At 40.5% G+C, this 27713-nt stretch overlaps 1 protein-coding gene across 2 annotated transcripts in view; it reads left to right on the top strand.

Moving 5' to 3' along the window:
* The window catches only part of DIAPH1 (diaphanous related formin 1), a 120110-nt gene that overhangs the window by 33360 nt on the left and 59037 nt on the right, over window positions 1-27713 (top strand). The window contains exons 2-18 of one of the 2 annotated variants that reach the window (XM_007518983.3): window positions 6073-6099; window positions 8680-8832; window positions 11866-11967; window positions 12347-12477; window positions 12654-12740; window positions 13625-13688; window positions 14824-14963; window positions 17280-17388; window positions 17522-17632; window positions 18252-18370; window positions 18989-19105; window positions 20145-20260; window positions 21687-21751; window positions 22606-22785; window positions 23797-24546; window positions 26035-26149; window positions 26633-26641. In XM_007518983.3, coding sequence (XP_007519045.1) covers window positions 6073-6099; window positions 8680-8832; window positions 11866-11967; window positions 12347-12477; window positions 12654-12740; window positions 13625-13688; window positions 14824-14963; window positions 17280-17388; window positions 17522-17632; window positions 18252-18370; window positions 18989-19105; window positions 20145-20260; window positions 21687-21751; window positions 22606-22785; window positions 23797-24546; window positions 26035-26149; window positions 26633-26641 — 2395 coding nt within the window. The remainder of the gene's footprint in view (window positions 1-6072; window positions 6100-8679; window positions 8833-11865; window positions 11968-12346; window positions 12478-12653; window positions 12741-13624; window positions 13689-14823; window positions 14964-17279; window positions 17389-17521; window positions 17633-18251; window positions 18371-18988; window positions 19106-20144; window positions 20261-21686; window positions 21752-22605; window positions 22786-23796; window positions 24547-26034; window positions 26150-26632; window positions 26642-27713) is intronic. The other variant, XM_007518981.3, reaches the window with a different exon arrangement.

The following is a 27713-nucleotide window of genomic DNA, read 5'->3' as shown; positions in this document are numbered from 1 at the left end:
GATGCCGTTGTTGTTGGATAGGACAGAGAGAAATGGAGAGAGGAGGGGAAGACAGAGAGGGGGAGAGACCTGCTTCACTGCCTGTGAAGCGACTCCCACTGTAGGTGGGGAGCCGGGACCACCTTTTTTCTTCTTCTATCTCTGGGTCCTGATGGATTTGAAAAAAACCCATTTTAGCTGCATACTTGGTACCACTAATTCTTGAAACTTTTGAGAATCCTGAAGTATAATTCGAATGGTTCATTGATTTTTTTTTTCCTACTTCTGATTTAGAAGTCTTTCTTCCCCTTCCTCCCTCCCTCTCTCCTTTCCTCCTCTCCTTCCTTCCTTCCTTCCTATCATCCATCTATCCATCCATCCCTGAGACTTCACTTCTTTGGAATAACTTTTCCAGATAGAGAGAGAGATACTGTGAAAGAGACCATGCCTCTAAAGCTTCCTCCAGTGTGGTGGGGGCTAGGCTTGAACCTGAGCCATACACAGGCAGAGCAGTGAACTGTAGGGTTGTCAGAAAAGTCATGACACATTTTGCATAGAAAAACAGGAAAATACATCATAACTTTTCTGACAACTCAGTATTTTATTGACCCAGGACTATACTTTCTTAGGTAAATTTGGATAAATTCTATAGTATTTAACTAGTTATTCTGTTTATTTCTCAACTTTAAAATCTGCTCACAATTGCAATCTTGCTGATACTGGAGGTACCTTCTTTCAATTATTTTCCCCCCTTTCAAATCATTCCCTTTTTGTAGCTTGCAAAGTTTTATGAAATTAAATATTTTGATTGGTCCTTCCATACTTGGAAGCTTATATTAAGATTTTGACATTTTAAGCAATTTTATTCTTCTTCCAATATCTTTATTTGTAATTGATGGTTTTAGTGAAGACTCAATAAGAGGAAACAGGAAGAGGTAGTTAGTGAAAAGAGGATTGGATAGCAAAAATAATAATGATAATAATAACAACAACAATAATAATAAAGATTATTTTTTAAAATAAAGATTTGTATTAGTAAGTAGCTCAGTCTATTAGGACACAGAATTTTTTGATCTATTATTTCTTTTTTCTTCGTTGCCACCCCTCCTCCACCTTCTCCTTTCTTTTTTAAACCAGAACACTACTCAGCTCTGACAATCTCAGCAATGCCAGATATTGAATCTGGGGTCTTGAGGCCTAGTCTATTTTGTTAAATAAATATATATCATATATATAGAGGGGGGAGAATGAAAATGAGAGGGGGAGATAAAGAGGGAAAGAGACAGACACCTGCAGTCCTGCTTTATCACTTGTGAAGTCTCTCCCCCTGCTGGTGGGGACCAGGGACTTGAACCCGGATCCTTTTGCACTGTAGTGTGATCACTCAACCAGGTGCGCCACTGCCTAATCCACACCCCCACCCCCTTATAAAAGTCTTTTGCACAAACACTATGATCTCGCTCCTTGGCCCAGAACACAGAAGATGTATGCCTGAGACCCTAGAGGCTAAATATTCAATCTTTGGCACCACACACCACATTATGTAGAACTATGCATTGTCTGTCTGTCTGTCTGTCTCTTTCTCATAAACATTTGTCAGAGATCAGAGTACAGCTCTGGTGTATATGTATGGTGCCAAGGATTGAACCTGGAATCCCATGAGTGCAAATCTTGTGTTCTACCCAGTAGACCAAGGTCAACTTTGAGTGGAAGTACTTAAAGGTAATTGGTAGGATGATTAGTACTTTATGAAAAAGCTTGGACATCTGAAGCATAAAGCATAAATGCAACTCCTGTAGCACTTATCTTTTCTTAACCCTACAACTTTTAGTTCTTTTTACTTATCATCTAGGAACATTTTGTTCTCAATCTCAGAGAATTTACACAACTAATGATACAATTAAAAAACAAAACTTTGAAAACACATGTACATAGGATTTTTAAATACACACAATATTAAAAAAAAAAAGTTACACCATTGGTATACTGTAGTATCAGTTTCCATTTCAGTAACTGAATTGAGCTAGCCGTTAGGTTCTGAAACTTTGGTGGGGGGAGCTTTCTTGTGGTTATTCTTTTTTGCTGGTAGTTGCTGCCCTCTATTGGACTAGTTGAGGAAATGCAACTTTTATCCTGTGTGGGTTACTTTTGACCTAAATTAAGCACTGAAACATGGATACTTTAAAAAAAAAAAGAAAGAAAGAAAAATTGAATCTGTCTAATAATGCTCTAGGAACAAGAGAATCTTTTATCTTTACTGTTCTGAACATATGATTACTTTTGTTCATAAAGGCTAGAGTTAGTTCCCATTAAAAGTGGAGCAGAAGGGCCTGGGTGGTGGTGCCCCTGGTTGAGCACACATGCTACAGTGTGCAAGGACCCAAGTTTGAGCCCCCAGTCTCCACTTGCAGGGGGAAAGCTTTGTGAGTGATGAAGCAGGGCTGCAGGTATCTCTCTCCCTCTCTGTCACCCCCTTCCCTCTGGATTTCTGGCTGTCTCTATCCAATAAATAAAGTTTTTTTTAGAAAGTGGAGACAGGGCGTGAAGCGCAAGGACCGGCATAAAGACTCTGGTTCGAGCCCCCAGCTCCCCACCTGCAGGGGAGTAGCTTCACAGACGGTGAAGCAGGTCTGCAGGTGTTTATCTTTCTCTTCCCCTCCTCTCTCCATTTCTGTCTGTTCTGTCCAACAACAATGACATTAATAACAACAACAATAAAACATCAAGGACAACAAAAGGAAATTTTTTTTTTTTTAAAGTGGAGACAGAAGAATTTAGGAAATGCAGATTTAGCACTTTGAAGTCTGGATAACAGAGTTCAATGCCCAGCTTGCCCCAGTCATGCAGCCTTAGTGATTTACTCTACCTGTTCGGGCTTCAGGTTTTTCATTGACACAGTGAAGAGATGGGATACATTCAAGTGCTTCTCCTGGGGTCGGTATGTTTGTCACAACAGCCTCAGATTATATGGCATTTGCTCATAGACAATGTAATGACTAAGTCTCGGGCTTTTCCATAAAGGAACTTAACCTTAAAAAGGTTAGAGGAGGCAGACAGTCAAAAGACAATTGTAATTTGATGGTGCTATGAGAAGGCAAGTACCTCTTCGTATGGAAATACAGGACGGACCTTTCCAAGAAGGGCAAGTATAATCCTGTAGGGTCTGTTGAGTTTAGCCTTGAAAACACAACTATGTTGAAGGAAATAACAACCTAAGGTAAGTATAGGACAATGAGATAATAAGATAATATGAACCTGCAGCTAGTTCAGGATACTCAGAAGATAGTTTAAGGTTGGAGGATTTTTTGAGATGAGTCTCAGCAAAGAAGTCAGAAATGTCATATGCCATGCCAAGGAATTTGCATTTTAACCTGAGGACAGTGGTAAGCTGTTGGAGGGTTGTAAATGGGGTAAATAATAGACAGCCTGACATTTTAGGGTATTGGACAAAATATAGCTTGATAATAATACGAAGAATGGATATGGTGTGGGCCAGCTGAGACTGGGGATATGGTGATCAGTTTAGAGGCCATTGCAATAAGTAAAAGGAAAAAAGAAACAATAAGTAAAAGAAAATAGTGGTACATACTAAGTGGTTGTGGATTTGACCAAAGAAATGTACATCTAGGTTCTAGAATCCGATGAGTTTCCTTTCTTTAACTGAACCCATATCGGTGACCAGTTCAATGGTAATGATTCATTTGATCCAGGTCTGTACCTGTGCCTGCACTTTTGGTTCTTGCTTGAATATGGGTGAATATTTTGAGTTAGGAAGACAAGGTTTTGGAACCAGTTGCTCTAGAAGCCAATGAATTTAATCTTGGCAGTGGCAACCTTAACTGCACATACTCCTTCGCTTTGTGACTCGTTTTACCTCTGTGCCAAGTGACAGAAGGAACTGTGAGTCTCTGGGTGTTGCTGTCTCTTCTCTCTAGTAGGCAACATACGTAAGGAGCATCTGGAAATTCCATTGATGCTGCACAGAGGTTCTTTCTCTGTCTCTTTTTTAATGCAGTGTTGGAGAATGAACTCAGTGCTCTGTGCATGTGCAACATTGGCTGGCCTCCCTGGCTCTTCTGAGTATCGTGAACTAGCTGCAGGTTCATATTATCTCATTATTTCTATTCTCTACAATTTGTTGATAGGAGGAGAGACACTAGAGCACCACTCTACTATCCATGGAGGCCTCTCTGCTCCCATATTGGTGCTATTCATGGTGCTCCTATGTTGTTTCAGGGACTGATCCAGGATCCCATGCAGAGCTGTGTTCTGCAAGGCATGTTGAGTAGTCTCTTGGCCCGAGAGAGAAAAAGAGAGAGAGAGAGAGAGAATGTGTGTGTGTGTGTGTGTGTGTGTGTGTGTAAGTAAGTAACTGGGACTTCATACATGTGAAACTCTACCATTTCTGAACCAATTTTTGTAATCAGAAAGAAAGACCACAACAGAGCATGCATGCCCTATCCAATGAACTATCTCTCTCTATCTCTCTCTCTCGTTCCTGAGAAAGGTTTCAGATAAGTAATTAGCACTCAGCCAGCCAAAGTGAACCACCTCTGAACTGTGGAAGAGAGGACAGTTAAGATTCCCAGTTCACATTCACATTAGATTTAACTAAACTCTGCCGTGGGCAATAGGAACATAATGAGAACAGTTTCTTTCTCATTCACGAAAGGCTAGAAAATAGTTCTGTGGTAGAGACAGATTCATTTTTCCTTAGTTAAGGAAGGGACCCCCTTCCCCTTCTGCAGTCACAACTTTCCCACCCACTACAGAGTAACAGTCTCTGTTTTCAACATCTGTCAATTCCACACCTGTCAGAATTTGACATCCTAGTTTCAGAGTGTGTGTGTGTGTGTGTGTGTGTGTGTGTGTGTGTGTGTGTGTGTGTGTTGTGTGTGTGTGTTGCCTCCAGGATTATTGTTGGGGCTCAGTGCCTGCACCACAAATCCACTGCTCCTGGAGGCTATTTTTTTTTCCCTTTTGTTGCCCTTGTTTTATCGTTGTGGTTATTATTATTGTTGTTACTGATGTCATTGTTGGATAGGACAGAGAGAAATGGAGAGAGGAGGGGAAGACAGAGAGGAGGAGAGAAAGATAGACACCTGCAGACCTGCTTCACCGCTTGTGAAGCGACTCCGCTGCAGGTGGGGAGCCGGGGGCTCGAACCGGGATCCCTACGCCAGTTGGTGCGCTTTGTACCACCTGTGCTTAACCCACTACATTGCCTCTGGCCCCATTTTTTTCTTTTTTTTAAACCACTATAAATGAAATAATACAGCTGGTGTTATATTTGGGAGTAACAACTAAGTCCGCTCACCTTCCCTTTCCTCCCTTCCTTCCTTCCTTCCTTCCTTCCTTCCTTCCTTCCTTCCTTTCTTTTTCTTTTGTTACCAGAGTACTACTCAGCTCTGGTATCTGGTAGTAGCAGGCCTGAACCTGGGATCTCTGTCAATGGAAGTCTTGTTTTCCACCACTGTACTGTTTCTTTGGCCCCTATTCCATTCGCTTTTTGACACAATTGTTTTTCACAGTACTAAAAACTAGTTCCCCTATTTTAATCTTGATGATTGAATTCTATTCTGTTTAAGAGGTTATAGTGTCGCTACAAACATTCTGGTTACACACACCCTGCTGCATATGTCCAAATCTGGCCAGGTAGACGTACAGAACTCAGTCTGTTGATTTGTAGTGTGTGTGAGTATTGACTTTGCTAGATCATGACAGTTTTCTGGAGTGGCCATGGCAGTTTGCATCACCACTACCAATGTGAAAATTTCTGCCAGTCTTGAGAACAAGATTGATGTGTTTCTGACATAAGTTTTCTTGTTTGCTAATGAAATTGGATGCATTTCTTACATATAGTGGTCATCATATTTAGAGTCTTTTCAGTTTTCTGCCCCCTTCCCAGTCATCTTAGTGACCTTCAAACTATCCTCCCCAGTCTCTGAGGAGCAGTTAACTTTTACCATATGAGGGGTAACTTAGATTCTTCCATCTCACTTTCTCTTCTTTTTTCCCCATCCCATCTGGAGTTTGAGAGATATCCTGACATTTCACTGATCTCTCTTCTCCCTCCTTTTACCTGTTTCCTAGACTCTGAAGCGGCTCATGGCAGATGAGGTAAGGAGATTTTGTTTGGCATATGCATGTTCTAGCTCATTTCCTACACTAAAGTGTTTACCACTTGCCACAATTTTTAACTTTCTATGACTTGTAATGGTGGTATGGGTTATATTTTCAGAACACCCCAAAGCTTTTTCTTAACTGTTTGCTCTGTTTGGCTCATTGCATGCACTCCCTGGCACATTAATTAACTTGCAAGGTCCAACATGCTCTTTAAATTCCTAACTAGATGTTCCACATACTACTTGAAACACCACAGTGCATGCCTGCAGGTATTTATTGATGTTTTCAAGCAGCTAGAACTGATAGGGTAAAACTTACTGATGACATTTTGATCTGAGTATCTCCACTTGGGATTTGAGGAACAATTAATGAACATTTACTTGGCAGAGAAGGTGGCTTTATATGCCTATGGAGTTATTATATATTCCCTCTTTTTTTTTTTTTTTTAATTCAGATCAAGAGAAGGAGAGAAACACCATAGCACTGGTGGTGGTGGGGGTGGGGTTCTCTTGCCATAACACCTCCCATGTTGTCCTGGTGCTTGGCCCAGGATTGCTCCTGCAGGGCAATGCAATCACCCTATTCAGTGAGCTCTCTGGCCCTTAAATAGTATTCTTTGCAAAGGGTATTTTGAAGAATATGTATTAGACTTTTCTGCCTATATAACACAAGTGCCACAGAATATGAAAAAGAAAAATCGTTTCTGGATTTAAGGCACTTGCTTCTATATTCATATTTATTTATTTGGTCATCTTCAAGGGTTTATCACTCCAGAATGACTTTTTCAGATAGAGTGAGAGAATGGAGTAAAGAGGGCAAGATAGCATAATGGTGATGCAGAGAGACTCTCATGCCGGAGGCTCCAAAGTTCCAGGTTCAATCTCCAGCACCACCTAAAGCCAGAGCTGATCAGTACTCTGGTAAATAAATAAATAAATAAATAAATAAATAAATAGAAAGGAAGAAAGAAACCACAGCATCAAAATTTTCTTTAGTTTAATGGGGTCCATACTTGAACCAGAGTGGTACACATGGTGAAGCAGCCACTGCCCAAGAGAGCTATTTTGCTGGCCCAACTTGTGTATCTTATGTAACTTATATCTACTAAATAATCTGGCAATCGGAAGAAAAAATGATAATAGAGTTTAATTCCTTTCCTGTGAAGCTAAAAATTAATGAAAACAATCAGGGTCAATAGTCATCGATTAAATTTTTTAAGTATTTATTTATTCCCTTTTGTTGCCCTTGTTTTATTGTTGTAGTTATTATTGTTGTTGTCATTGTTGGATAGGACAGAGAGAAATGGAGAGAGGAGGAGAAGACAGAGGGGGAGAGAAAGACAGACACCTGTAGACCTGCTTCACCGCCTGTGACGCGACTCCCCTGCAGGTGGGGAGCCGGGGGCTCGAACTGGGATCTTTACGCTGGTCCTTGCGCTTTGTGCCATCTGCACTTAACCCGCTGTGCTACCGCCTGACTCCCTAATTCTTAACTACTATTAATTCTAGTTAATAATCTGAAACATTGATTACCTCTGGAGATGAGTGGTATATAAACTAGAAAGTGGCAAACAGGTGCATTTGAAGTACTGAAAAATCTCATGTTTTTATCTGGGTGCTCACTATATGGGTGTATAAATATATACAAAATTGCTAAGATTCCTCTAAAACCAATAAAAAATTTATAAATTACATACATGGTATGAAAAAAATCTGCAGTATGTCTAAAATATAAAAATTATTCCCTAGTGATTTTTCATAGATGTATTTACTTATAACATGAGAGAGAAAACTGGAACACCACTCTGGCATGTGCAGTGCCAGGGCCTGAACACAGAATGTCATGATTTTAAGTTCCACACACTAGCTACTGTATCACTTCCAGGGCCTCTGTACTAATTTTTATTTATTTATTTATTTATTTATTTTGGGAGAGACCAGAATATCGCTCTGCTCTAGCTATCCTATGATAGTGCCGGGGATTGAATTTGGAAACTTGGGCCTCAAACATGAAAATCCTATGCTCTAACAAGTTGAACTATTAATATTTCCTTGGGTCTACCCTAGTGATTTTATGAAAAAATATCTATACCATTGTACCTTAGTTCCCAATGTTTTTCACAAACACAGCACAGAATAATCAGTACTAAGGGGGGGGGGCGGAATCTGTGGTGTTAACTTTTGATGGGAAGGATTTTCTGAGGCTCTGGCGACACTTGTATCTAGAGAGATACAGAGGACATTTTATTGAGATGTCTATGAGATGCTTTCAGTTCTGTGCTGCTAGCAGTTGTAGGAAGACTCATGAAAAAAAAATTCTTATTAAATAAGAGGTTTAAACATCTAGTCCTCTTATAATCCAGTCCTTTAATTTTGAATGAAGGTGAGAGTATAGAGTCTATATGCTGACATAGATACAAGGAGGACTGGTTTATTCTTTTCATGTCAGAAGAGTCATGAATTGCCCAAACAGAAGAGCCATGCATGTATATATAAGGTTCAGGGGGTGTCTATTTGATGGGTGTCTTGTGTAAATGAAAATGGATCATTGCTATTACTTTTTTCTCTTTGTTAGCTGGAAAGATTTACCAGTATAAGAGGGAAAAAGGAGAAGGAAAAACCTAATGCTGCTCACAGAAATTCTTCGTCATATGGAGATGATACCACAGCACAGTCACTGCAGGATGTTTCAGATGAGCAGGTTCTAGTTCTCTTTGAACAGATGCTGGTAAGTTAGTCCCCAGTTTGTTTGGTTTTTTTCCCTGAAAATGCATATGGCATGGTAGGACACAGTCTCCTTAACTTTCTTAACTAGTGCTTAATTACAAAGTTCAAACTTAACAGGGAACTGTTTGTTTTGTTTTGATCATTTTTAGATAGAAAGAATGAGACAGAGACAGGAGGCAAGGAGGAAGAAACCACAGTACAGAAGCTTCCTTCAATGTGTAGGGGACCAGACTTGAACCTGGGTTATGTGCATGACAATGCAATTAACAGAATATTTTAGTAGCAGTTGCAAGGTAACGCATTTGGATAGTGTACCTTCTTTGTCATACACTCAATCCAGGTTCAAAGCTGGACCCCCCCCCCCATCCCCTTGGATGAAGCTTCAGTTTTATGTGTTTTTTTTTTTTTTTTATCTGAAAAAAGACAACCTGCAGTAATCACAAAGTTCCAACCCCCTAAAAAAATTCTTTGGTAGCATCAAATTTCCATAAAATTTCACTTATTTGAAAAAATTTCAGTTAAGCTCCATTGTCCTTACTATAGTTTCATTTAATATATAACTTCCCTCCTTCCCTGTTGTTTTAAAAATATGTTTGTTTGTTCATTTAAATATTTATTTTCCCTTTTGTTGCCCTTGTTTTTTATTGTTGTGGTGGTTGTTATTGTTGTTACTGGTGTCGTCATTATTAGATAGGACAGAGAGAAATGGAGAGAGAAGGGGAAGACAGAAAGGGGGAGAGAAAGACCTGCAGACCTGCTTCACCGCCTGTAAAGTGACTCCCCTGCAGGTGGGGAGCCGGGGCTCGAGCTGGGATCCTCACACCCGTACTTGCGCTTCTCACTTTGCACTACGTGTGCTTGACCCACTGTGCTGCCGCCCGACCCCCTAGTTTATTTATTTTTGTACCAGAGCACTGTTTAGCTCTGGCTTCTGGTGGTGCAGGGAGATTGAATCTGGGACTTTGGAGCCTCAGGCTGAGAGTCTGTCTGCATCACCATTATGCTATCTACCCTCCACCTGTATTATTGAGTGATTGATTGATTGATTGGTAAGAGAGACGAGAGAGAAAGAGAACCAGACATCACTCTAGTACATGTGCTGCTGGGAATTGTACTCAGAACCCGATGTTTGAGAGTCCAACACTTTAATTTTGGCAGCACTTCCTAGATTATTCCTTTCTCTCTTTTACCCTTACTATTATTATACAAATTTTTGTTAACTAAATTGATCCATACAGTTCTACATAATCAGAAATTTGGTGACTTTTACCCCATGGCCCTTATTACTAGAATTCTGCATATTTATGTGAAACTTCCCATATTTAAAATGTTCAGCTTTGGTGGGAATAGATGGTTGTGCACTCTTATTTAGTGCACACATTACCATGTGAAAGAACCTGAGTTATAGCCCCTGTTCCCCACCTGCAGGGGGAGTCTTTCATGAGTGGCAAAGCAGGGCTGTATATATCTCTCTTTCTCCCCTCTCAACTCGTCTCTATCCTATCAAATAAAAAAATGTTGAGATAAAGCATACTGTAACTTTGAGTCTGGTTCAACTTGACTGCCACTTGGAACTTTTGTGTTCTTTTTATATGTAAAAGAAGCACCAAGAGTTGTATAAAAACATGAAGTTAATATTGCTGTTTGGAGGCAATACTTACATATACACACACACTGAGAAGAAATTATAGTTATTTTTTCCTCTGTGTTCCCCAATTCAAATAGACTTGTTTGGATTAAATTTGTAATTATGAAGGTCTTGGATTAAGATAATGGTATAGTAGGCCCAACAGAGCATTTTTCCCCAGTCACAGTTAGTTTATATTATATCTGTTGAGAAGCGACTGCTTTATCACAGTTTCCACTTCATTTTTGTTTTGTTTAGATTTATTCATTTGTTTTTATGAGTAGGAGAGACTAGGGCATTGCTTGGCTGAGGGTTAAACCTGGGGCCTCGTACAGGAAAGTTCTCTCCTCTGCTGCTGAGTTCTCTCTCCTCCCCCATTTTTTTACTCTAGTATTGGTGCAGATTTTGTTGTCAGAATTTTCAGGTCATTTGTACAATGCCTATTCGATGCATCAGTTTAAAGAGATTATTGAAGTTTATGTGAAGTGCAAAAATCTGTATGTGCTTTTCTTTCAGTAATACAAGATTTTCCATCTATATTAGGAGTTCATTGGGGGGGGAGTCGGGCTGTAGCGCAGTGGTTAAGCCTAGGTGGCGCAAAGCACAAGGACCGGCGTAAGGATCCCGGTTCAAGCCCCTGGCTCCCCACCTGCAGGGGAGTCACTTCACAGGTGGTGAAGCAGGTCTTGCAAGTGTCTATCTTTCTCTCCCCCTCTCTGTCTTCTCCTCCTCTCTCCATTTCTCTCTGTCCTATCCAACAATGAAGACATCAATAACAATAATAAGTACAACAATAAAAAACAGCAAGGGCAACAAAAAGGGAAAATGAATAAATATTAAAAAAGAAAATTTTAAAAAAAGAGCTCATTAGGGAAAAAGAGTTTGATCTATTTTAATTATACCTATGAATTTACACTAAAATGTTAACCATATTTATTCCTAAGAAATTTTCATTCTCTGGGTCTGGGCAGTGGCGCACTGGGTTAAGCGTACATAGTACCATGTACACAGAGTTGTGCAAGGATCCCAGTTTGAGCCCCCAGCTCTCACCTACAGGGAGTTTACTTCACAAGTGGTGAAGCAGGTCTGCAGATATCTCTCTTTCTCTCTCCCTATCTTTCTTTCCCTTTTCAGTTTCTGTCTTATCAATCAGTCAATAAAAATGGCCACAGAAGCAGTAGATTCGTAGTGTAAGCACTGAGCTCCAGCAATAACCCAAGAGGCAAAAAAAAAAAAAAAAAAAAAAAAGAAAGAAATTTTCATTCTCTGTAATACTTTCACTCATTGTGGTTCAGGAACATTTATTCAATAAGCATTTAATGTGCTCAACTCTTTAGGAAGCATGCTAAATATTAATGCCTAAAAAATGTGAACAATTCAATGCAGTTTTTTTTCTCCCTCTACTAGCTGGATATGAACCTGAATGAGGAGAAACAACAACCTTTGAGAGAGAAGGACATTATCATCAAGAGGGAAATGGTGTCTCAATACTTACACACCTCCAAGGCTGTAAGTCCTAGGGCAGTTGTCTGTGACATGGGAGACTGTCTTTTCTTATCATGAATCTATTTGATTTGCTAACTTTATGTGACATTTTATACCTACAACCTTGGTATTTCATTTCTTTTTTTTTTTTTTTTTTTGGTATTTCATTTCCTTACATTAAGCCTACTCATTTTCTCTTATTTGAGTTATCATTCTTACATATTTTGTGCCTGAATCAGTCTTCATGAAATATGTGTGGAGAATGGGATGAGAAATTGAGTTTCATGTGGTTTAGTGGTATGACATGTTACTGCCCAGGCATTATATAAATTGTCTTCACTACTCTTCATCCCCAATTTATGGATTTGGTGTTTGATGAAATAACCTATGTGCTTCTGTCTAGGGCATGAGCCAAAAGGAGAGCTCTCGATCTCCCATGATGTACATCCAGGAGTTGCGTTCAGGCCTGCGGGATTTGCCCCTGCTGAACTGCCTGGAGTCCCTTCGGGTGTCTCTCAACAACAACCCTGTTAGGTAAGGATTCTGACATCATAATTGGAGTAGGAGCCCAAAGTTAAATTTCATTGTTAGGGATTGAAGATAAAAGAAAATGGGAGGATAATCTGGGTTACATGTGAAGCATGCCTGTGTTTTAGTGACTGCTTATTGATTTGATTTAATACTGCATTGTGCCTGTCTGTTCCTTATAGCTGGGTACAAACATTTGGTGCTGAAGGCCTGGCCTCTTTATTGGACATCCTTAAGCGACTCCAAGATGAGAAAGAGGAGGCTACTGGGTAAGGACTTCCAAATCTTGACAAAGTCTTGGTGGAGAATAGTTGTAGTAAGGGGCTTGGCTATTTTCTCTAACGAAAGGAAATGATAGTTAAGTTATACTAAGAGAATGTGCTACTAACTGACATTGAGGCATATTATAGGGGTGATAAGAGGGTAAATCTTGGCTGAGTAATAAGTGGTCCGGGAGGTGGCACAGTGGATAAAATGTTGGTCTCTCAAGCATGAGGTCCTGAGTTTAATCCCTGGGCAACACATGTACCAGAGTGATGTCTGGTTCTTTCTCTCTCTCCTATCCCTCTCATTAATAAATAAATAAAACATAAAAAAAATACAGGGAAGGGGGAAGAACTTAAATTTCACAATGTATTACAAGGTACATATCATATAATGTTACAAGTCTCCCAACAGAGGTTCTTAATCTATACCTCCTGCATATACACACTCAAAACCTTTGAAGTAGTGCGACAACCAGTAATGAAATGTTACCCTGATAGACTTTGGCACTCAGAAGCTTAAAAGGAAGGTGGTTTTGTTGTTGTTTTTCCAGTTTTTATTTGTGATTAATAGTGGTTTAAAAGAGTATAAGATTATAGGGTATAGTTTCACACTGCACCCACCACCAAACTTCTGTGCCCTTTCCCTTAAAGATAAGGTTTTTATGTAGTGCTAGATTCTTGGATCTTTAAAGGACTGGCCAGAGATCTCTGATGGTGGAGATTTCTCTTAACTATTTGTTTTTTTTCCAGTATTTCAGAACAAGGTACTGCATACTAGAATTTATGCAACTGCTAGATGGGGATATTCCTAAAATCTTTGTAAGATTGGAAAATCAAATAGGAGAGGGTATAAAATAGACTTCACTGATTATGTCTTCTATATGCAGAAGCTATGATAGCCGAAACCAGCATGAGATCATCCGTTGCCTGAAAGCTTTTATGAACAACAAGGTGAGGTTCCCCCCATCTCTAATCCCCGTTGTGATTCCCCATTCTTTTATTGAAAAATTCCAGAAAAGGACATAGGAATACAAAATTCAGTGTTTTCTCCTTCAGATGACCTTTTTGGTTATCATATATTGAACACAAGCCTCTAGGAACCTTTTCTCCCTGCCCGCCCCCCGTTTGTTTCAGAGGGTAGTCTCCACTTTACTTCCTCTTTCTAGACTTTTGATAATTCTTTCCTAACCTGAAGTTATTGACATGGTTGTTCTATTCTTGATGTTTCCACCCCTTCCAGACTGTCCCTTCTTTAGCATCCTTCATCATTATCATCCTCATCATCATTTTGGTCTATGTAGTATTTAAATCCAGAAAGTCCACAGTTGTTTCTGAGTGCAAATCTGCCTCCTTCAGTGTTTCATGTTCTTATTGTTTATTTATTCCTGTAAGTAGTTGAGTTGTTAAAAAGCAACTTAATAGCATAAAAATCAAAAGGTCTTCATTCTTGAAGACAGAATTTTGTCTGTATACTAGGAAATTAAATTGCTCTGCCCATCTCTGCTATAGCTACATTGGGGAAAAATTGTTTACTACTATATTGGTTTGCTAGAGCTGCAGTGAACAAAGCAGAATGACAAATTGGTATCTTAAACAACAGAAAGTTATTATCTTATGGTTCTGGAGACTGTAAGACCAAGGTCAGTGTAGACAAGATTGATGACTCCTTCTGAAGAAGGCTTTCCTCTTCTGAAGGAGAATGGTCCATGTTTCTCTTCTAGTTTCTGGTAGCTTACTGGCAGTCACTGGTATTCCTTGATTTATAGATGCATCACCCCCATAGCTGCCTTCATATTCACATGACAGTGTGTGTCTATGTTCATATTACCCTGTTTATAGGAAACTAGTCATAGACAATTAGGGACCCACACTACTCAACTATGATCTCATTGTAACTTAACTAATTACATCTACAACAATGCTATCTCCAAATGAGGTTTGATTCTGAGTTGCTGGGGTGGAGGGTTAGTTAGGACTTCAGTGTTCTATGATGGTGGGGGTGACCATTCATATCATCATGACCTCTAAATCTGTCCCTGGTTATATATACCATATTTAAGTCTCCCCTCCATTCTTATCCTAATAGTTTGGAATCAAGACCATGCTGGAAGCAGAAGAAGGAATTCTGTTGCTGGTCAGAGCCATGGATCCTGCTGTCCCCAATATGATGATTGATGCAGCCAAGCTGCTTTCTGCTCTTTGTATTCTACCACAGCCAGAAGACATGTATGTGACTGGAACTATTTTTCTTCTCCCTTCTCTTAGCTGTCTTCCCCAGTCTAGAGGAATATTGAGTTGGTTGGGTGACCACTTGGTCATAAAATGCTAGGTTGGGCTGTATTTCTGCCCAGATACAGACACTGTAAATCTTAATGTTTGAGAAGGATTTCTGAGGGCTGGGCAGTGGCTCACAGTTGAGCTCACACATTGCTATGGATAAAGTCCCAGTTTGGGACTCTCACTCCCCCCCTACACGAGGGAACCTTCACAAGCGGTAAAGCAAATCTGCAGGTGTCTATCCTTTTTCACTCCCCCATCCCTCTCAATTTCTCTCTGTCCTATCAAATAAAATAGAAAAAAAGTAAAGGGAGAAAAAGGGGCCATGCAGTGGCACACCTGGTTACATGCACACATTACAGTGCACAAGGACCCAGGTTCGAGCCCCTGGTCCCCACCTGCAGAGGGAAAGCTTCATGAATGATGAAGTAGGGCTGCAGGTGTCTCTCTGTCTCTCTCCCTCTCTATCTCTGCCTCTTTTAATTTCTGTCTCTACCCAATAATAAATAATTAAAAATTTAAAAAAGTAAAGGGAGAAAAAAAAATAGGTCACTGGGAATAGTGGATTCAACATGTAGGTACAAAGCCCTAGTGATAACCATGGTGGCAATTTTAAAAAAGAAAGAATTGGGTGAAAAATATAGGATACTGATAATGTTGCTTCTTTGGGGGCCGGGGGAACTAATGGTTTACAGTCAGTGGTAAATACAGTTGTTGGTACATGTGTAAAATTTCTGTTTTCCATAAAACACTCTGAAACTCCACCCCACCCCCATGACTAGCATCATGCACCAGGACCTGAAAGCAGCTCCCACCCACACCCACACCCCAGTACTTTACTTTGGTGCAGTACACTAAATCCAGTCCAAGTTCTGCTTTGTGTTTCCCCTTCTGCTCTTATTTCTCAACTTGTACCTATGAGTGAGATCATCCCATATTCATCCTTCTTCAAGCTTCATCCAAGATGAGGTAAAGAAGGTGAATTTGGGGGCCAGTCTGTACCACGCTGGGTTAAGCATACACAGTACCAAGTGCAAGGACCGGGGTTGGGCAGTAGCACAGCAGGTTAAGTGCACATGGTGCAAAGCATAAGGACTGGCTTAAGGATCCCAGTACAAGCTCCTGGCTCCCCATTTGTAGGGGGTTCATTTCACAAGCAGTGAAGCAGGTCTGCAGGTATCTATCTTTCTCTCCCCCTCTTTGCCTTCCCCTCCTCTCTTGATTTCTCTCTGTCCTATCCAACAACAACAATAGTAATAATGACAACAATGTTATCATTGGCAAGGGCAAAAAAGAAACAAAGAAAAGAAATACTCCAAGTGCAAGAACCCACACAAGGAACCCAATTCTTGCCCCTGCCTCCAGGGGGAATGCTTCACAAGCAGTGAAGCAGGTCTGCAGGTGTCTTATCTTTTTCTCTGCTCTGTCTTCCTATCCTCTCAATTTCTCTGTCATATACAACAACAGCAGCAGCAATAACAACAGCAACAAAAAGTAAATAAAATATATATTTTTAAAAAGGTGAAGTCTATTTTTAAAAGCTGAGTAGTATTCCATTGTGTATATATACCAAACTTTCTTAGACGCCCATCTTTTCTTGGACACCTGGGTTGTTTCCAGGTTTTGTTGTTGTTGTTTTTACTATTACAAATTGTGCTGCTATAAACATAGGTATGCACATAACTTTTTGGATGGGTGTGTTGGGCTCCTTAGGCTATATCTCCAGGAGAGGCATTGCTGAGTCATAGAGTAGGTCCACTTCTAGCCTTCAGAGAGGTCTCCAGACTGCTCTCCACAGGGGTTGGATCAGTTTGCATTCTCACCAGCAGTGCAGGAGGATTCCTTTGCCCACTCACCCCACCAAAACTGTTTCTTTTTTTTTTTTTTAAAGTTTTTTTCCTTTTGTTGCCCTTGCTTTTTTATTGTAGTTATTGTTGTTGTTGTTATTGATGTCATCGTTGTTTGATAGGACAGAGAGAAATAGAGAGAGGAAGGGAAGATAGAGAGGGAGAGAGAAAGATAGACACCTGCAGACCTGCTTCACCGCCTGTGAAGCGACTCCCCGAAAAGGTGGGGAGCCAGGGGCTCGAACTGGAATCCTTACGCTAGTCCTTGCACTTTGTACCACCTGCGCTTAACCTTAACGCTGTGCTACCGCCTGACTCCCCAAAAACGGTTTCTTAACTGACCTGTGTTCCTGTGTAATGTACATTGCTTCTGTCTATGTCAGTGTCTGAGCAGTTCTCTTTCTTTCCTATTACCCAGGAATGAAAGGGTCTTGGAAGCAATGACAGAGAGAGCAGAGATGGATGAGGTGGAACGTTTCCAGCCACTGCTAGATGGATTAAAAAGTGGGACCTCCATTGCACTCAAGGCATGTATATCCCCTGATATTAGACCCGAGTCAAATTCATATGGAAATTCTTAGAGGTTTATTTAGAATGCATGTTAAGAGAATGAAATTTTGATTTTTAGGAACTAATATTGATATCACTGCTAAATTTTAGGTGGGATGCCTACAGCTGATCAATGCTCTTATCACACCCGCTGAAGAACTTGACTTCCGTGTTCACATCCGAAGTGAATTAATGCGCTTAGGGCTGCATAAAGTGTTGCAGGTGAGATTCCAGTATTCATTAGGTAGAACTGGTTGCTTCCTGCACTTAGAGAGGCCAGTCATTACTGGTGTATCTTCTCAAATATAAAAACCATTTGGGGGATGTCTGGGAGGTGACTCAGTAGGTAAGTCTCATGTCTTCCAAGAGTGAGGCCCTGGGTTTGACTGCTGACACTGTGTGAGCACAACAAAGGCAGAATTGTGTAGAACTCCATGAGTGATGGTGTTTCTCCCTCTCTTCTCTCACAAAAACATACAATAGAAAAATCAGGCTGAGAATAGTGGATCACACACGTAAGACTTTGGGTTTGTTTTCCATTACCACGTAAAGCAAAGTAAAACACATTTGAAAGATTTGGGCTTCTGGGGACTGGGTGGTGGTGTGTTTGGTTGAGTGCACAAAGACTCCAGTTCAAATCCCCCAGTCCCCACCAGCGGGGGGAAGCTTCACAAATGCTGAAGCAGGTGTCTGTCTTTTCTCCCTCTTGGTCTCCCCTTCTCTCAATTTTTTTGTCTCTATCAAATAACTAAAAAACAAAAAAAGATTAGAGTTTCTTTAGGGTTTCTAGGCAGCACTTGACACTTGTGGATTCCCTGATGTCTGCTTTTGTTATTGACAGAATCTCCGAGAGATTGAAAATGATGAAATGAGAGTGCAAGTAAATGTGTTTGATGAACAAGGAGAAGAAGATTCCTATGACCTGAAGGGACGACTAGATGACATTCGAATGGAGATGGAATATCCTTTTATTGACAGTATTCAGGACATTTGAGACATTGATTTGCATTCAGCTGTAGATTCCTGTATAGTGTGGTATGAGGCTGATGACTCAAAGGGCATTAGCCCCTGAGTCTCCTCATAATCTATAGAATGTCCTGTGATTGGTATTGTAGTAAATACCTCAGCATGGGCCAGGAAAGTTAGGAAAGGTGATCTGAGGTTGCTCGGCATGGAAGTAGCCATCAAAATTAGCATGGACCTTCTAGAACATGATAATCTACTAAGATGTAGAGCTGGTTTAGGGAGACCATATACAAGTCGGGGTGGTGGTGGTGATGGTGAAGGACCTTATACTTTTCTTTATGTAACTGATATAGGAAATAATTTGATTATTCAGTAACTTCATTTCTGTCTACTACTACTTGATTATCAGACAACATCCCTAGAATTACTCTCTGTGCACAGCACTACTCAATTCACTGGTCCCCTGAGTAAAGAAAGCCTATAGAGCTTAAAGTTTGGGGCAGTGTTTACCAAAGGGATAGGCACTACACTAGAAGTGACAGTTTGCTACTTTTCCCAAGAGTTGGGCAGGCCACCTACTAAATATGATTTCCTTAGCCTCTTCTCCTCCACTGACTTCAGTGAAGTCTTCCAGATTCTCTTAAACACTGTAAAAGATTCAAAGGCAGAGCCACACTTCTTGTCCATCCTGCAGCACCTACTCCTGGTTCGAAATGACTATGAGGCCAGGTAAGGTAGTTTTCTTGTCGAAAGTTTTGAATTTTAACCTAATTGGAGAGAGAACCCTTAAAATCCAAGATTATAGAGGGGAAAAAGAGAACACAGAGATGAGAATTAGGGCTACTTTAAGTCACAGATATTGAGGGAGTTGTCTTTTTAAACCAACTGAAATCATCTTTATGGAAAGAGGGTATAAGGTAAAATGCTCTTTTTGTCTTAGAAGGACTTGTGGGGAGGGATGAAGATGACAGTAAATGGACATAATAATAAAGTTCTTTCAGTTGCCTTGAAGTACAGATTCAACAGTAATACTGTCTATCACAGTAAGGATCAAGCTTGAATTTTTACATGGGAAAGACTGGTGCTAGTTGGCACATAGCAAGAAGTTTGATTGTTATGTAGTCTGGGAGGTGGTTCAAAGGCATTGGACTCTCAGACAGTTTAATCTCAGGCAGCACATGTACCAGAGTGATTCTCTGATTCTATGGTTCTACTGTTTCTGATTAATATATACAGTATAAGAGGCTGGGCAGTGGCACATCTAGTGTGTACACATTACCATGTTCAAGGAACTGAGTTCAAGCCCCCTAGTCCCACCTGCAAGGGGGATGCTTCACAAGTAGTAAAGTTGGTCTGCAAGTAATTTTTTTTCTTTCTCTCTCTCTCTACCTCTGCCTCTGCTTTCAGTTTCTCTCTGTCCTATCAAATAAAAAAAAGAAAAAGAAAGAAAAAAAATGCTATTGGGAGTGATGGATTCATTGTGCAGGCACCCACCCCCAGCAATAACTCTCATGGAAATGAAATTAATAATAATAATTAAAAATTAAAAAAATAGATTTTGATTATCTGAAGCAGATGGGATAGCTGATGTGGAAATGTTCCTCTGCATGGCAGCATTATTTCTGTTGATTTTCTGAAAAGACCTTTCTCAGAATACTTTTCCTTAGGGCCTTTCTACTGGCAAAGCAGTTAACATATTTTAGTCAGGAATATTTCTGATAATTGTACTTGAATTTTATTTTAATAATCTTGTTCTGTTTCTCCATAGACCACAGTATTATAAGTTGATTGAAGAATGTATTTCTCAGATAGTTCTGCACAAGAATGGTGCTGATCCTGACTTCAAGTGTCGGCACCTCCATATTGATATTGAGGGATTAATTGGTAAGCGTACTCTGCTATTTTGCTTCTTAAAGCATTGCTTCTACTTTTCTGTTTGAATCAGTAATTCTGAGACAGACATCTTTCTAGTTCCCAGGTATGCACATTTTTCTTTTTCTTTTTTTTTAAAGTATTTATTTATTTATTCATGAGAAAGAACCAGACATCACTCCAGTACATGTACTGCCGGGTATCGAACTCAGGACTTCATGGTTGAGAATCCAGTGCTCTATCAACTGCGCCACCACCCGGACCACCATTTGTTTCTTCTTTATTTTCTTATTTACCTGTATTTATTTATTTATTGGATAGAGACAGAGAAACTGAGAGGGAAGGGAGAAATAGGGAGAGAAAAAGAGACAGCACTATTTCACCACATGTGAAACCTCCCTGCAGGTGAGGACTGGAGGCTTGAACCTGGGTTCTTGTGCATTGTAATGTGCACTCACCTGGGTGCAACACCACCCTGCCACAGTACTTACATTTCTACGCTGATTCCTTAAGTAATAACCAATGTCTGTGCTGGAAATATATAGATCTTTAGTTCATTTCTATATAAATACGAACTTTTCAAAGAGACTTCTACCGATCTCAAATTCATAAACTCTCACAAAAATTCTCCATGCTATTTTACTACTAACAGGCACAGAATGATGTTGATTTCAGCTGAAAGTTCCATTTCTTTGTCTCATGTAGGGTACTAAGAATATTGATAAATAAATAAATAATAACCCAAAGCACAGCACTGGTAGATGGCACACTTGGTAGAACATGCTTGTTTCTGTGTATGAGAACCATGGTTCAAGCCCCTAGTCCCCACCTGCAGGGAGAAAGCTTCACAAGTGGTGGAGCAGTGCTGCAGGTGTCTCTTTCCCCTCCCACGTTTCTCTCTGTAAGAAAAAGAAGGGGGGGAAAGATCACCAAGAATAGTGGAGTTTTCATGTGGGCACCTATCCTCAGTAATAACTCTGGTGGTATAAAAAAAATAATTAATTGGGAGTCGGGTGGTAGCGCAGCGGGTTAAGTGCATGTGGTGCGAAGCGCAAGGACTGGTGTAAAGATCCCGGTTCGAGTCCCCAGCTCCCCATCTGCATGGGAGTCACTTCACAGGTGGTGAAGCAGGTCTGCAGGTGTCTATCTTTCTCTCCCCCCTCTGTCTTCCCCTCTTCATTCCATTTCTCTCTGTCCTATCCAACAAGGATGACGTCAATAAGAACAACAACAACTACAACAACCGTAAAAAAAACAAGGGCAACGAAAGGGAAAATAAATAAATAAATAAATAAAATAATTAATGGGGGTGTTTAGATAAAAAAAATATATAGCCAAAAGGACAAATTACTTTCCTTTGGCTCTGTTGTAGGACTATGGTAGTGAAAGGTGAAGACGAGATTTAGGAGTTTAACATACTTATTCTTTATCTTTTTAGATCAGATGATTGATAAAACGAAAGTGGAAAAATCTGAAACCAAAGCTACAGAGCTAGAAAAAAAGGTATGTAGGAGGGATTAAAAAAAAATGGAGTTTATCATTGCTTCTTTGTCTCAGTTAAGATTTTTCTGTACCTATGGTATTTTGAATGTAGTTAGCACACAGTGGCAAGGTCAGAGGGGAAATGTTTTTAGAATAAAATACTCAACAGAAAGTGTAGTGTGTGATTGTGAAGAGGTAAGTGTTGGTAAGGTTGCACAGTACATAGGTCTATGGATAGAACAGAAGAGACAGATGACATTCTTAAGTGATACTGACAGCACTCTGAGGTTTGCTTAACATCTCAGACCTGTTAAACAGCAGGAACTGGGATATGTCTGAATTTTTCTTTGATTATTGAAGAATACTGTAGCGTTTGATAAGTCTTTGATCCTAGAGGCTTCTGGGATTGTGTACCATAGCTGTCCTGATTAAAGGTTTTAAAATATTAAGGTTTACTTATTTATTAACACTAGAGAGAGTGACAGTGAACCAGAACATCACTGTGGCACATGTGATGCTGGGGGTTGAACTCACGACCTCATGCTTGATTACCCAGTGTTTTATCCAATGTGTCACCTCCAAGGCCTTGTCCTCAGAGTTTTTTTTTCTTTCTATAATTAAAAATAGACTATGTCTATTTTTAGTCCACCCCCACCTTAGTCCACCCCCACCCCCAGGCATTTCCTTGGCTAGTGAGCTATATGATAAATACAGTGTATAGATTATACACACATTGACACACATACATACTATAAAATTTATAGATCTGCATACTAAAGGCCAAATATTGACACAAAACTAATCTGTGGGGCAAAGAACTATGCTTCTTGATGAGGTGGAGAGCTTATTGAGAGTCCAATTTTTTTCTCCTCTAGCTGGACTCAGAGTTAACATCCCGACATGAGCTACAGGTGGAAATGAAAAAGATGGAAAGTGACTTTGAGCAGAAGCTTCAGGGTCTTCAGGGAGAAAAGGATGCACTGGACTCTGAAAAACAACAGATAACCACAGAGAAACAGAACCTGGAAGCTGAAGTGTCTCAGCTCACAGGAGAGGTAAGTCTGAGCAATGAAGGCAAAGTGACTGGTAGCTGCCATCAGTAGCTCATTGTGAACCTGTTTTTGAGTAGGACTTACTCTTCTTACTTCTAGGGAAAGTTCAGCTACTGATAAGTAGTCTAGTTAGTGTACATATTTAAACTTACGTGGTATTTGGTTTTAGGGGCAAGTAATAATAATACATAATAGAGTTTGAGAAATAGAACAACAGAGAATAAAGCCAGTCATAGTATTACCCAGAAATAATCTTCTAGTAAATTTAAGAGTAAAAACTAAATGTTCTCTATATTTGCTAATTTTCTCTCATTTTAGTCATACCTGGCAGATTTCTCCCTATACACTCTAGTTATATGTATTTTAGTAATCTGCATTATCTGATAACTTGATCATTTTTGTGGTTATATAAATATGTGCATACCATGTGTTAACTATGTAACTATGTTTTATTTATTTGACCATTGCATTTTCTAATCAAAGGGAGAGATGAACATAAAGATTGAAATTGTTTTTTCAGTGAAAATCATGCTGAACTCATAAAAATCTGAATTCAGGGGCCAGGTGGTGCGCCCGGTTAAGCACACATATTACTATGTGTGAGGGACCCGGATTTGAGCCCCCACTCCCCACCTGCAAAGGGAAGTTTCATGAGCAATGAAGCAGGTGTCTCTTTTCTCCAAGCCTATTTTCTACTCGATTTCTATCTGTCCTACCAAAAAAAAAAAAAAGGCTGCCATGAATGGTGAATTTGTCTAGGCACACAGCCCAAGCAAGAATCCTGGTAGCAATAAAGCAAAAAAAAAAAAAAACCAAAAAACTGAATTCTAGTTTTGTAGTTTTAACCCTGCCACTAAATAACCATGTGACTTTAGGTAAATCATTTGATCTCTTGACTTCTTTCAGTTCTATCAAGCATAAATGAGAAGTTTGGATTAAGTGATTAAGCTCCTTCTAGCCCCAGTAGTCCCTGAAATGGAGGGAAAAGTGCTCTCACTGGTGGTGTTTCTATAGGTTGCCAAGCTGTCCAAGGAACTAGAAGATGCCAAGAAAGAAGTGGCTTCTCTCTCCGCCGCAGCTGCTGCTGTTCCTGCTGCTGCTCCTGCCCCTGTTTTACCTGGTGCCTCTGATTCTGTTCTTTCACCTCCGCTACCTCCTCCACCCCTTCTTTTACCTGGGTCCATCCCCCAACCCCCACCTTTGCCTGGAGGTTCTGCCATCCCCCCAGCTCCCCCTTTGCCTGGAGGTTCTGCCATCCCCCCAGCTCCCCCTTTGCCTGGAGGTTCTGTCATCCCCCCAGCTCCCCCTTTGCCTGGAGGTTCTGTCATCCCCCCAGCTCCCCCTTTGCCTGGAGGTTCTGCCATCCCCCCAGCTCCCCCTTTGCCTGGAGGTTCTGCCATCCCCCAAGCTCCCCCTTTGCCTGGAGGTTCTGTCATCCCCCCACCCCCACCTTTGCCTGGAGGTTCTGCCATCCCCCCACCCCCTCCTTTGCCTGGAGGTTCTAGTATCCCTCCACCACCTCCTTTGCCTGGGATGCCAGGCATGCCCCCTCCTCCTCCCCCTCTTCCTGGTGGTCCTGGAATTCCTCCTCCACCTCCATTTCCTGGAGGACCTGGCATTCCTCCCCCTCCACCTGGTATGGGTATGCCTCCACCTCCACCTTTTGGATTTGGAGTTCCTGCAGCCCCAGTTCTACCATTTGGATTAGCCCCAAAGAAACTTTATAAACCAGAGGTGCAGCTCAGGAGGCCAAACTGGTCCAAGGTAAGTAATTCTGTCCATTCCTTCATCAGTAGATCTTAAGAAACCACTTCAGGTGGTCTGGGAGGTGGTGCAGTGGGTAAAGCATGGATTCTCAACCATGAGGTCTCAAGTTCAGTTCCCAGCAGCACATGTACTAGAGTGATGTCTGGTTCTTTCTCTCCTCCTATCTTTCTCATGACTAAATAAATAAAATATTTTTTTTAAAAAGAAACCACTTCAGTTTCTTACTTAGCATTTTGTACATGAGTGGGCTTCCCTGTCTTATGACTCATATCTGCCTGCCTTCAAGTTTTACTTATGCATATGTTTATTTAGCAGATATTAGGCATCTCCTGCCTGTCAAACATCCTCACAGAGAGCTCTTTGAGACCTATACCACCCTGTATGAAACCTCTATTCACCCTTCATGATTTTTTTTTTTTTTTTGCCTTTTCTCAGAATATGTGAGTAACATAGGAGTAGTTTGATACTAGCCATTTCACCAATCTGCAGGTTACTGATAATTGTGGTGACCCAGGTTATGAAAATAAAAGCAAGTCCTGGATGTACAGCTGTTCTTTACCAGTGTAGATAAGTTATACATGCTTACCATAATGGACCACTGTAATTCTGTGCCAGCCTTTTGACTCTGTAAACCAATTTAAAATAAAGGCACTTGGGGTCGGGCAGTGGCACGTGGGTTAAGTGCATGTGGTGCAAATTGCAAGGACCGGCATAAGGATCCCGGTTCGAGCCCCCAGCTCCCCACCTGCAGGGGAGTCGCTTCACAGGCGGTGAAGCAGGTCTGCAGGTGCCTATCTTTATCTCCCCCTCTCTGTCTTCCCCTCCTCTCTCCATTTCTCTCTGTCCTACCCAACAACGAACAACATCAACAATGGCAACAATAATAACCACAACGAGGCGGCAACAACAAGGGCAACAAAAGGGAGGAAAATGGCTTCTAAGAGTGGTGGATTCATGGTGCAGGCACCGAGCCCAGCAATAACCCTGGAGGAAAAAAATAAATAAACAAAGGCACTTAGTTATTTGTCCATAAAATGAAAAAAAAAAAACATTGGGGAAAATGTAATGTAGGCTAAAGGAGTGTATGACATAGACCCGTAAACCTTCTAAAAGTACAAGATTTGGGTTTAGAAGGAGTGAAGGTAGCATAATAATCTAGATTTTGAATAATCACCAATGAACAGAACAGGCATCGTCCTCGGACTTCACCATGGAGAGCATAGTTGTTCCTCATTGCCTCGGGTTAGTCTTATTCTAGTAAAACATGATGAATAGCCAGCCAGCCCACCACCTTTTGGTTTTCTAGAATGGAAACTACAGAGCTCGGTTTAGTAGCTCTTTTCTTTTTTCTTTAGATTTAGTTTGCTTATTTAATGATTTAGAAAGGTCAGAGCTCCACTCCAACATGTGGGTGTTGCATTCTGTCTGCTGAGCTATTTCCCTGCCTGCACCTAGGTCTTAACTAACCCCTGTCTGTATCCACAGTTTGTTGCAGAGGATCTTTCTCAGAACTGCTTTTGGACAAAAGTGAAGGAGGACCGCTTTGAGAACAATGAACTTTTTGCCAAACTCACCCATACTTTCTCTGCCCAGACCAAGAGTGAGTACCTTGCTCTTAAGATCCATTGGAGGACTTGGAATAAATACCCTTAAGTGGGTTTCCTTCCTCTTCCTTCAGCAAGGGTTGAAGAAGAAAATGTCTCCCATCCTAAAGAAAATTACAGTTTGTAGTATTCTAGAGATGGGAGTGGGAAAGAAAACTGCTGCACACAGGGTTTTTGTCTCCCCAATTTTTTTGCAGGTTTTTTTTTTTTTATGTCATCATAACTTGTTGGCTATGAGATTTAAATGATAGGTGTTTAGCCTGGTCCCGTTTTGATGATATTCTTGTAAAGATCCTGGCACTGACTTTAAAGTGCCACTACCAGACCTAAAAGCACTTAATTGACAAGGGCTGGACAGGGTCTCTAATAGGCTAGCTTGTGGGGCAATTGTCTGCAATAACAAACACATGGTAATTCCTTTTCTTCCATTTCTTCTCAATATCTGATGCTTTCTTCTTCGTGACCATGTGCTCCTACAGCTTCAAAAGGTAAGAATACAGAAGAACCCATTAGTTGGGTCTCTCGACCACTCCAAGAAAAAAAAATTAAACAGATATAAAGGAGTTTCTCTTTAGAATTTAACTTTAGAGAGTTGAGCTCAGAGATGGATTTCTTGTTTGTTAGGCTGCCACTCTACCACCACCATCACCCCTGAAGGTTTAGAAGCTTCAGTATGAACTGACAGGAAAGAAAATTATTTTTTGTTGAATGGTGATACCATTACCTTGTATTTGTGCTGTTTTTCAAATTTTCACATACTTTAATCATATTACCATATTTGTCCTGCAAAAAAGTCTTATGATACCAGCAGGGAGTGTATTGCTTTCATTCTGTACCATATATAAACTAAATAGTTTGAGTGCCCATGGCTATTTGATCAGAAATCTAGACTTCTGGCCCTTTTTGAAATATAAATTCTTATTTTCCTTCCTTACCATAAATCTTCCCTTTTACTTTAGAAGAGATGATCTGTTTTGTCAAGTTATTTACTCACTTCCTATTTATTATTAATTTGTGCTGCCTTGTGATGAGTTATATACTAATAGTTGCATTTCCCCTGAGGAATACAACATTTGAAAAATCTTGTTTATTTAGTGACAATTATAGTCTAGTAACTTTATATTTCCATCTTTTCCTAACTTTTTTGCTTATTTAGAAATTAATTATGACCCTTGTTATGACATTTAAACACAACTTAAATAGGCATTTTCAAAGATAATTATTTGTATCTGTAAGTGATTTTTTTTTTTAATTTTACTTATTCTGGATAGAGACAGAGAGAATTTGAGAAGGGGGATAGAGAGGGAAAGAGACAGAGAGAGAGACCTGCAGACCTGCTTCACCGCTTGTGAAGCGACTCCCCTGCAGGTGGGAGCGGGGCTCGAACCGGGATCCTTACAGCGGTCCTTGAGCTTTGCGCCACCTGCGTTTAACCTGCTGCTCTACCGCCTGACTCCCATCTCTTTTTTTGATGGATGAGGCAAAAAGCTGCATTTTATTTGAATAAAGGGATGCCTTTGGTAGCCCTTAGGTCACTTGAGTGTATATCTAGAGGTACTA

Source organism: Erinaceus europaeus, chromosome 2, assembly GCF_950295315.1.
Source record: "Erinaceus europaeus chromosome 2, mEriEur2.1, whole genome shotgun sequence".
NCBI lineage: Eukaryota > Metazoa > Chordata > Mammalia > Eulipotyphla > Erinaceidae > Erinaceus > Erinaceus europaeus.
The sequence above is the reverse complement of the archived record's forward strand: the minus strand, read 5'-3'. Positions and strand labels throughout refer to the sequence as shown.